This window comes from Globicephala melas, chromosome 6 (assembly GCF_963455315.2).
Source record: "Globicephala melas chromosome 6, mGloMel1.2, whole genome shotgun sequence".
NCBI lineage: Eukaryota > Metazoa > Chordata > Mammalia > Artiodactyla > Delphinidae > Globicephala > Globicephala melas.
Genome location: NC_083319.1, coordinates 63789280 through 63801318, shown reverse-complemented (window position 1 = coordinate 63801318; position 12039 = coordinate 63789280). Strand labels below are relative to the sequence as shown.

Here is a 12039-nt window from a genome sequence, read left to right as displayed (position 1 = left end):
TAATAACTGCTTTCTGTGTTTTTTTTTAATTTCAAGAATAGAACACAGTAGACCATAAAAATGAGCCATTATCAGTCTTCCTTTGGATTTTCTGTGTAAATGTTGTTTAACATTTAAATGGTGCTGATTATAATTTGAGATATTAACAGTTAGATATGCCATTGCATCCCTCTGTTATTGTTTGTAAAGGAGGTTAAACACTATATTAACTTCTGAGTAGTGATTTATTGTTGCTTTTGTTAGAGAAAAATAAAAACAGTAAAATAATATAATTTGATATTGCCTTTGAGAATTTTCAGTTTGCAGAGGTCTTTATTTCCTACTCAATTTTATTTTTTAAAAAGCATACATGTAGTGTAAATACAGCATCACATAAATGCTAAGTTGTTCTTTGCTTCCTGGTGTAAGCTGTTGTGTAATATTGCTCAGTAACCATTAAGCAGCTGCTCTGTCTCAGAGATGCTCATATTTCCTTTGGTAGATGAAGGGAATTTACTGTATGAATGTCTCCAAATTGCTTTAAGATCTTTGGCCTCTGTGTCAGCTATTTAGATTCACAGTGGTCTATGTAACACATGAAAACCATGTTTTTAGAAGGCCCCAGAAGCCTGGAGGTTACACATGGGGTTGTGTTAACAGCAAGCACCTGCATTTTGCTGAGTGTTACCCTCTGTATTGTATAGCAGGGCTTCTGACCCCCTGCATGATCCTCTCCAGTTATTTTGCCAGAGTCCTTAAGTACTCTCTCGTATGCTTGTGAGCAAGGACTATTAGCTGGCCAAGTACCGTGTCATCCACTGTTTCTTTTCTTTAGCCCGCCTCATCTTGGGTAATGTCTGTCCATTGTAAAGGCTGTGCTGCGTGCAAAGATGCATGAAGGGGGCAGCCATCTGCTTCAGGTGCTTCTCCCAGGCTACCCAGCCGCCTGATTCCCACCCCCCCCCCATAAGGTCATTGTCACCACTTAGCCTTGGGAGCCCTCCTTTTACTGAAGTCTCGCTGTGCTCCACACAGGAGTGGAGCCCAGTGGGACCTATGGTGTTGCGTTTTGGCTAGTGGGTGCGAAAGCAGTTCTGACATATTTTCAGTGTCTTTCATAGTTTTAGTAAAATCTTTCAGTTTTCCTTGTAGATCCAAATTCCTCAGAACTTGGGGAATTGGGGGTAGGGAGTGGAGAAGCACCCTCAGCATTCTGAGTTGCCTTCCCTTTTCTATGAGATGGTCATTGTATCTGTCTGTGTGTGACTGCCTTGCTGTCTTCCTGCTGGTAGGATTACCTCGAGGTGGCTCTTCCCTCCCTTAGGATTCGGCTCGTGACAGGACCACACATCACTCCATCTTAATGGGCATGACTTAGAAGCAAATGGAGTCCTAACTACTCATTGGAGTGATAAGGAAATGAACTTCAGATAATATCCATGTATTGAATTGTTATTAAGTATTACACATGGAATAATTTATATAAATGAAATGTTCACTATTCATTCACTCATTCATCGATTTTTAAATATTTGTGAACTATTTGAACCCCTCTAGTCCCTTGGTAGTTATTTTGTACTACATGCCTAAAGTTGTACATTAATTACACAACAAAGTCAGAGATATAATCTGACTGTAATCGTTATGCTTTCCCATTTTGCCCAAAAGCTTAAATAAACTCCTCGGCAAACAAGTTCCAGAAAATAACAAGGGTCAGTAGAGTTATCCTTCGATCTTAAGCTATCTTTATCTTCATTGTTATAAAATTGTTAAGGTGTTCATTTGTGACCATGTTTCAAAAAGCTGAACTTTACATTTGTTTTGCAAGCGTTTCGTAGTTACTGTAATGTGGGCGATGAGTTAGTTGTTAAGGGAGATATAGAGATGAACAAAACCCAGTCACTCTCCCAAATAAGAAGAAACACAAGGCTTGAAAACAGTTATCTTGGTAAACTTGAATGTGCAAAGTGATATAAAGTGAGAACAAACTAGGTGCTATGTGAATACAGAAGAAAGAGATTATTTCTAGGTGGCACAGGAGTTGGGAGGGGAGGGTGGAAAAGCAGATTATGGAGCAGATGGTGGTTGAGCTGGACATTGAAGGCTGCGAGGTGAGCCTGTGGAAAGAGGGCCCTTCTGATCAGAGGCAGCTACGTTAGAAAGATATGAGGGCAGGCCTTTACAGAGTACGGTTGGGGAAGGACAAATAATCTTGTCTGATTGGTTAAGCACACAGGCTGTAGTCATGATAAATAAGTTCTCTGTATTTAATGTATTTGTCATATATAAAATGTTATGTTTACCACATGTAAAATAAAGTATAATCTATTATGCTTAAAACAACAAAAGCAATAAAAATCTTTGTATACAATGATAACCTATCAAAATTAAAAACATAATAGATGTTTATGTAACACATGTCTCCAGCCACACAAAGGGAGTCAATGTCCTTTTTATGTCTCAGTGGCTTTTAGCACTTTGTACAATGTTGTCTACCTGGAAATTTCTCAATAATCACTGAAATGAATTCAACCTGGTGAAAAATTAATTGCTGAAGAAGTAGGCGTTTCTTAAAATAGAGCTGCATCAAGTGGGGACACTTTGTTATTATCCTCTTAAAAAGGTATATCTTTTTCAGAGCAGTGACTTAACATGAGACCTGAGTTTTATCACCAACTGAGATCTCATAATTTCTTCTCATTCTTTTGCTATTTCTAAAGAAGGTAGATGGATGGATATAAAACAGTGTTCAGACATACGCAGCACCCCTGTTTATTCACAGCAGTGAGGCATATATGCTAATTGAATGACTTTCTGTCTTTTCATGCTGTGTATGGTTAAAAAGTGGGCTGGTAGCTTTCTCTCTGGTAAAATTTCTAAATGATGATTTACAAATAACTTGAGCGTGTCTGGAATTCAGTGTGCATATTTCAGTGTATGGGTGATTGCTGACTCCATAGGCCAATCCTAACTTATTGGTAACATTTACTCAGTGCCTACTCTGGGTTTTATATTTTTATCTCACTTATTATTTGTAACAACGATGTAAGGTAGGTAATTTTATTATCTCTAATATACAAATGAGGAATCTGAAGTACAAAGAGTCTAAATGTTCCAGGACTATTATTATTATTAATTTAGAATTATTAATTATTATGATTAATTATTCCAGGATGCCACACTGGCAAACTGTAGTCAGGAGTCAAACCCCAGCTCTTTGACTTGAGTGAGCCATGTTGCTAAAACACCCAGACCTCTCTCATCCCTGCCCCGAATCTAATCTCTTGGTCAGCCCTGAAGCTTTATGGAACATCCAGTCAAATTGCCGGTTCTTGGAATTTAGAGTTTTTTCCTGGAAGCATTTTAATTCTGAGGATTTTCACACTCTTATTCTCTCCCTGGGGCAGCAGAGAGTAGCCATATCCCTCCTACCTAAGGTGTTCCCTCCCTCTTACCCTCACTACACTTCCTTCTTCTGGATGAGAACCTGGGGATAGGACTGGTGGCCCCATCTGCAGTCCTGGAAAGAGTTAGACCAGCTAGCAAGCATGTCTGACTTACTCAGGCTCCTGACCCGTGGCCCACGGCTACTGTGGGCCCTGGACCTGGAGGTCACGGAAGGGTCAGGAGGCATTCCTGGAGGTCTGGCTTCACCACATTCGCCAGAAAAAGGATCCAGTTCTAGACATGAAGGGAGTCCCAGGGAGTGGCAGCAAGGGTGAGAAAGCAGTGAAATCATGTGAGGTATATTAATGGTGCACAGAAATAGGTCTGTGTAAAGTATTTGCTGTATGTACGGGTTCTGCTTTTGTGTGATCCATGACGGGAACAACGGTGGGAGTGCTGGTAACAGCAACTCACTTTTTAATCGGGGAAGGATTTGTGAAAGAACAGTGTTTTCAAGAGATCTTTGGAGTAATTCCAACAAGGTGCTAATTGTGGCTGTGGTTTTCCTTTTTCTTTATTTCTCTTTTTTTTTTTTAATGGATGGACTTTATTCTACCAGGTGCTACCGATCTGAGGGCCTCTGAACCTTCATTTCCTATGCGTGGGCAGTGGCAAATAAAACCATACCAATTGCCCTGTACCATTGGAAAGTTAAAAAATTTTCCTGAGAGATTATTTAGCTTCTAAAGGTTAAACGTTTGTTTAAACGGACCCAGTTTGCATTTTACAAGAGTTTTGCTTTTACAGTTCTTCGTTGTAAGCATACTTGGGTTTTGTTCTAACCTTTGGTTTAAAACACTTGAACAAATTCTAGTGTTTAATCATTTATTTGCTTCCTGCTTATGTTGATCTCTTTCATCTTGATGTTTATTTTCAGGATACCTTGAGGATAGTTTTGTAAAATCTGGAGTCTTCAATGTATCAGAACTTGTGAGGGTATCCAGAAGTAAGTAAACTGTTTTCTTATTATTTAACTATACAGTATGATTTAAAATATTTTACATTTGAACCTTAAATACAGTATGAAGAGAACTGTGTATTAGGAGAATTTGAGTTTTTAAATCTCTGACCTTTTGATGAAATCAGAAGTGAACATATTTTGTCTGGTTTTCTAAAATATTTGCATTTAAATCAACACTTTCTGTAGCACAAAAACAATTTGCGGTTTGTTCTGCTTGCTGTGTTATCGGTATTCGTTTAATTCACTGTTCACTCTGTGACCATAGATGGTCATTTATATCAAAGGAAGTGTGATTAATTAAATGTACTCAGTGTTGTTATGATAACCCACATAAGTTTCCTGTAGATAAGTGCTTTTTCATTTTGCTAACATTTTGGTGAGGGCTTGGAGATGTACAGGATATACACACTAACATGCAGAGTGTAGAGGGATGCAGAAATTAACTTTGCAGATTGTAGCTGGATATAGATAGAAAGCATTGTTATCCAAAACAATGTCCAATTGTTTCCATTGGGCACCTCACCTGAGACACCATTCTTGACAGGCTGGGTGAGAATTTTCTCGAGTAAGTTCACCTGGCCAGCTAACTAAGCAAGGGAGACGTTTCCTTGATCAACTCTTTTAGTTATTACTGGTGTGTGCAAATATATGTAAGATGCAGTTCTTATCTCATTGATTATGCTGAAGGGGGTGACTCATTTCTACTTGCTCTCTTCTCTGATTTAGCTTATTTATGTAACTTTGCAGGGTGTATTTTCACCTGACATTTTGATAGAGAGTGTCACAGTTTGGAATGATTTATTCAGATGATGTAGGGGCACTCTGGAGCCTGTTTAAGTTGTGTTTTTCACTTGGGTCAAATTCAGAGGTCATGAACAAGAATTATGATGATCCAAAAAGAACAAACAAGAATGAGTTACTAAGGGTAAGTATAGGTAGTGCTTTAGCATGGCGTTGAGTGAAGTAATCTCCAAGGTAGTAGGTGACTTTGTCTTTGGAACTGTAGTTTCTCAAATAGTTCAGATTTCTGAAGTGGCTAGTGCAAACAGCCTGTATTTCAGAGAGTTCTGTACATGAGCATTTAAGACTTTAGTAGCATCCTTTCTGACGTAATTCTGCAGTGGATAAATGTATGCCCCAAAGACTTCTGCCCTGGATCTGTTGATTTGGGGGCAGTGTAGGAGACCAAATTAATATCCTGTATGCCTGTACCTATAGGGTTCATATTTGCTGGGCAAGAGGATTCTGATGGTCTACTTCATTTACTTCATTCACCAAGGCGATGAGCCTTGTTTGTTTTTCCTGATCAATATGTGTTGTGCAAAGGCCTCTGATATTTGAACTTCTTTATGTTTATTTTTAATTTGGAAAGGAACATGCCTGACTTACTTACTACTACTTTATGGCATCATGTAAGGAAGGGGGTATTTAAAGATGTGTGTATGTGTGTGTGTGTTTCCCCATACTGCTCTTTAGCAGAGAGGTTATGCTGCTACAGTTATGAGACATTATGAAATTATTTGTTTAAATTTGTACTTTTCTCAGTTTTATGATATATTTTCACCCTTCTTATGAGAAGGACAGTAGAGTTGTCTGTCAGAAAATATTACTAGTTCCTCATTATAGGTAACATTATGCTAGATGCTGTAGGAGAGCCACATGAGAACTTTTAAAAGCCCAGATTGATATTTTGAGAAATCTGAATTTGAAACATAAAAATAGATTAAAAAAATACCTTTTTAGGGACTTTCCTGGTGGTCCAGTGGTGGAGAATTCACCTTCCAAAGCGGGAGGTGCAGGTTCGATCCCTGGTTTGGGAGCTAAGATCCCACATGCCTTGTGGCCAAAAAACCAGAACATAAAACAGAAGAAATATTGTAACAAATTCAATAAAGACTTTAAAAATGGTCCACATCAAAAAAATCTTTAAAAAAAAACCCTTTCTATAATAGTTCAGAAATGAGGCAAATTTAACATATACCATTCATTCTTTCTTGATTCATATTGTCATCTCCTAGAGGTTTTTAAGTTATCTGTTATAACAAACATTACTAATTTGTAATTAGTAGATTAATTATCTGTATTCATTCATTAGTTACTTTATTCAGCAAACATGTATTTTCTACTGCATATGTAAATAGGTGTCTCTGAAATGCTTGAGAAGTTATTCTCCTAAGTGTTTTAATATATCCACATTATAATCTTATTTACACAATTGAACTTCATTGTTTATGAAATAAGGGTTTGCTAAGTAAACATCAACTTCAGCACAACCCTTACGCTGTATATCACAAATTCTGACTTCTTGAGGGTTTACGGTATGTTAATGGTTTCTGTCCTCTGGGGTTTTACTCTCACATGACCCTCTAATGTGCATGTTGACTTTAGCTAATGAAGCTGTTCAGTTTTAGGATAGTGATCTTTCTGGTGAATGATATTATCACCATCTTAAAAGTTGATTTAGGATCAGCTTTTGGAGTGAGGAGAACAATAAGAGAGATTAAGGGTTGGCCTCTAACCCTTGGAGTCCGAGGTTCTTCTGAGCTTGGTTTCTAAGAGGGTATTGGCAGCCTCTTAAACATGATTTGCAGCCTTCGGGCCCCTTGCTGCTCTCTGGGAGAGGTGCTAACACTGGTCTTTGCGTCTGATGTAAGTTTTTCCAGAGGCTTTTAAACAGGCACATCTGCCTGGGACTTGCTGTTCTCATGCACTTTGTCATTAGATAAATTTTGTGCCTGTGTGCTGTTTTAGAATCTGGCCATGTTCGCTATTAATCTACTTTAATTTCCGTAATCTCCCGTTTAGTGTAAAAATGCACACTAAATTTTACGGTGCTCGTGTGTAAATCCGTAGACAAGGTGTTCTTGTTCTTGTTTCGCTTAAGCCATGACTAGAGCTTGATTTTCCGTCTTGTACCCCACCCCCGCAGTTTTACTGAGATTTAGTTGACATGTAGCGCTGTAGAATTTTAAGGTGTGTAGCATAATGACTTGACTGACGTATGTTGTGAAATGCCACAGTAAGTTTAGTCAACATCCATCATCTCATACAGATACGAAAAAGAGAGAAAACGTTATTTCCTTGTGTTGAGAACTCTTAGGATCTACTCTCTTAACAGCTTTCCTGTATATCCTACAGCGGTGTTCATTGTAGTCCTCATGTTGTACATTACATCCCCAATACCTATTTATTTTATAACTAGAAGTTTGTACGTTTTGACCACCTTCCTCCAATTCTCCCTCCCCCCCCACAACACCCACCTCTGGTACCCTTTTCTTTGAGTTTGGTCTTCTGTTTGTTTGTTTGTTTAGATTCCACTATTGCCTTCTTGATACTTTGGAAGAATCCTTCTGGAACAAAACTTAGAAAAAAACAAAATTTCCAAAGATTTTTAATTATCATTTTCCTATAAATTATACCTAGTATGCATACGGTCAAGCAATCTGTGTTGACTATCAAGCCATATGTTTATTAAATAGAAACTACAAATCTTTGCCTAAATATTGCATGAGCTTAATAAATTGCAAATAGTTGATATAAGATATAACCTGTAAGTTTCCCGTTGGTAACTCAGTTCTTTGAATTGCATCCATCACTGCTGTTGGAAGCCAAACAGATTGCTTACGTTCACTGAGCCCCTCAAATGCCTCCTTCCAGCACATACTCTGCTTTCCAATGTCACATAGAACATGGTTCTAATAATAAACTTTAAAGCATGTGGTTACTGCGGGATTTCTTACCTTGCATTTTTTTTTAACCTCTGGTGTACCTCAAGCCACAACAAGCAGCTACATTTTAACTGTCCAAAGAACTCGAGCCATTAGGCATAGTTGCACATTGAACGCTAATATTTTCTGTGTAAAATGAGACTGAAGCATATTATATAATATGAACAACCTAACAGAGGCAGAAACTCCAGAGTGTTAGAGCTGAGACTAATCTCGTATGTACTGATTAATTTTTAATGGGGAGAGATAATCGTTGTGTATTCCTTGATTGTTTCTCTCCAAAGCATGCACCTCCTAATCGTATTTTCTTTAAAAATACTTTGTTAGTCTCAGCCTGCCTGAGATAGTGAAGTACGATTCAACTGATAGTGAACACATTTCACATGCTTATTAAAAATTCTAAGTAAGAAAAATTCCTTGAAAATCGGCTGTCCCTTTGGAATTTTTTACTCAACGTGTGGTTAGTTTGGAGAGAGGGGAAGGTTAAGTAGACTTTGTGTTCTTAGCGTGAATTTCAAGGGCTCCAGAATTTTCCCACCCCACATAGGATACACTTTCTCTCATTGGAGATCTTGAAGGCCTGATAAAAACAGGTGAAAAAATAGAAACTATTCTTAAGCATTGTCCTTTGACACCAACCTGGCTGGCCTCCATCTTGTATGTCATCTCTGCCCATGACCTTGCTCCTGTAGTGATTGCTGTTTAGAGTAACCTCCCTTTACTACCTTACTCATCTTCCAAAGCCCTGGGCCAGCTGTGACTTTTCCACAGATTTCTTGGACCATTCAAGCTTGTATCAGATTCTTCTTTCCTTGAAATCCTATAGCATTTATTGATCATGTCATTCATTTGGAAGTTTCATTATAAAACGCATTATGCTGGTATCTCTGTGTTTTTCATGAGTATTTTGTTTACCCAACCTGTTGCCCAGTATGTCTTATTAAGCACGGGAACTATCTTAGACTATTTTGGGTCCCTTGCAGCACCTGCCAGTAATGGGCACAATATCTTTTTTTTTTTTCACAATATCTTATTGAATGAACAAACCTTCAGCAAATAGGTTCATTTGTACCAGTTCACCAGCTTTGCGTGGGTTTTTGAACTGTTTCATCTTTGCTGACCACTCTAGGTTGCCAGGGAAGAATTTCAGGGAAGAAAGCAAGGAAAGAAGGGAATTCACATTTGTTGAATATCCATTATACACTAGGCATGATGCTGGACTTTTATCACTCCTTACCTCATCTCATCCTCAAAATAATCATATGTTATTCTAATTTTCATTTTATTCTAATTTTATTCTAATTTTCATTTTACAGTTCAGGAAACTGAGGCACATAGCCAATAAGTGGCAGAGGGAGTTAAAACTAAAAGGCTGTCTATCTCCCAAGATCCTACTCATTCTAACACAACATGCTGTCTGACAGATTTATTCAAGATGTCTAGAAACCAATTTTAAAAATTTGAAAAGATGTAATCCATTGTACAACAACCAATATTACATGAAAATTTTCAGTTCTTAATACATCAACAAACTCAAAAAGACTTCTTGATTTATAAAATAATACCTTAAAGTATAAAACTCCATGAGTATATTTTAAATGACTTATGAAATTGGGCATACAAACTTTTTTAAAAACAAAACATAGCTGTTGAGTAAAACTGTACTCACCATTCATATATGAAACCTGAGTATGTATTTTGGAAAAAGAATCTTGACTTTTATTTCATATTTGTCAATTTTACTTATATACCTGTCCTAATACAAGAATTATTTTTATATCAAATAATTATAAATATGATTTCTAATGCATTCTAACATTAACGTTAACATTATTTTAAAATAATAATCGCCTCTTGTGAAACTATTCTAATTCGATTTATTTAACAATAATTTGGTTTTTGAGATCTGACTTAGTACAGAGTGCCTTCCTTGGTGCCGAGCGATAGGCAACATATATTGTTCCCTGTGGGGCATCTAGAGACTAGTGAGGTGACAGGTGTAGTGACGACTAACACAAAGGACTGAGTGAAGAAGCTTGGGCAGTGGGAGTGGGAGAAGGGGTAACCAGTGATGATAGCGTGCCTCAAGTTTCCACACTTGAACATTGGCATCGTGAGGATGTTTGCAAGTCTTAACCAGTGAAAGGCTGGTATTAGATTCTTAAGGTAAAGAGAGTTCCCCTCCTCCTTGCCCAGAGGCATGGAAAATATTAGATTATTACATTTGAATAGAGATGACAACAGTAAATGGCATTCCCAATGTTTGTTGGTGTTGTTGTTTCATTCCTCAGCACCCATAACCCAGGGAACTGGAGTCAACTTCCCAATTGGAGAAATCCCAAGCCAACCATACTATCATGACATGAACTCGGGGGTCAATCTTCAGAGGTCGCTGTCTTCTCCACCAAGCAGGTAACTGAAAGAGGAGCTGCTTTTGTTCTCAGTCTATATGCAAATAGGTAAATAAGTAGACGTGCAGATAGATAGGTACACAGGTAAAGAGAAGGGGGAAATAAAGCAAAGAGTTCAAGATTTTTGCTGATTTTACACAAAGTTTTCATCTTTCCTGGTTAAATTTATTTTGAAATTTGAAAGTTAAATTGTTGTTCAAAGCATTTTAAAGAGGCTTTTTGGGGAGACAAGGGAACTATGAAAATGTATTAATATTTTTATCCCCTTATATGAAGTATTATAACTCTATAAGTAATTCTTTTGGTGACTTTAAAAATGGTATTGCCATAGCAAAGATCCCTGGTTTAGGATTGATTCATCCAACTTTTACCCTAATACCATGTCCAAGCTGGGGATAATGAAACATGAAAAATAAAATGTGTCATTTACTTAACCTTAAAAGGCCTTATTCTAGGCAACAGGTTTGCCAAGTTCTTCAGTTAGTTGATGTTCTTTGAATAATTTAGTTAACTCTCAGTTACCAGTGAAAGTATTACCTGCTCTGAGATTTGGCCTAACCAGCCTTTGTTGGGGAACAGCTACAGTGAGGTGACTTTGCCTTTTAGTTCTCTGCTGACATTCTCATATTTCTCTCTTGACCTTCTGATTGTAACTTTCAGTCCCACAGGAGTTTAAAAAGAGATCTCCTATTTAAGTGAGGGAAAATTAACTTGGCAAGTTGTAGTACATGGGATTTCATATGTTCCCCTATTGTTGAATGATAGAAGAGGGCTGAGTGAATGAGACAAATATTATAGCTTTATTGGGTTTTTTTGAGTTGAATCTTCAATATAGGAAGAGCAATCTCATTTCCATGGCATTAAATATACCCACGATCAGATAGAAGATCATACTTGAGTTCCAGAGCAAAACATATATTTCACAGTATCAACTGTTAAAAAATTTAAAAATCTGGATAACTATATTCCTATGCTATTCTCAAAAACAAAAATTAATTGCATTTGAATTAATTGTGGGGCTATGCACATTTGTTTGTTTATTAACTAAGTTCAATTTGATGTCATTTATGGTCAAACTATATTTTCATATAGTTAGATTGCGTAGCAAGATAATAGGGTTTATTATCATTAAAACTGTGATATGGTGAAGTGTTAAAAATGCTTTAGTTTTTCTAAATTTAAAATGCGAATAGTAATTTTTTATTTTGTCTGGTGGATTGGTATGCTGTCAACACAGATCTTTCCTCATGATCATTCAGTATCAGATACTACGTCATTCAAATAAAAAAGGTTTAAAAAAATTTCTCTATTATTTCCTTATGAAAGTCTTTTCTCCCTCATTTCAAGTTTTCCATACATATTTACCGCTGATTTACAGATGGGAGAATTAGATTAAAGGAGGCTTAAAAAATACATTCTAACTTTGGATACCCTACAAAGAAACCAAAGAAACTATTTACTCTCACTGTGGTTTAGCATGGATAGAAATTGCCATCTCCTGCATCATGTTGAT

General features: G+C 37.1%; 1 protein-coding gene across 15 annotated transcripts in view; it reads left to right on the top strand.

Moving 5' to 3' along the window:
- Positions 1 to 12039, top strand: part of NFIB (nuclear factor I B) — a 450728-nt gene that overhangs the window by 374801 nt on the left and 63888 nt on the right. For all 15 annotated transcript variants that reach the window (XM_060300938.1, XM_060300944.2, XM_060300937.1 and 12 more), the window contains 2 exons: positions 4304 to 4372; positions 10407 to 10527. In XM_060300938.1, coding sequence (XP_060156921.1) covers positions 4304 to 4372; positions 10407 to 10527 — 190 coding nt within the window. The remainder of the gene's footprint in view (positions 1 to 4303; positions 4373 to 10406; positions 10528 to 12039) is intronic.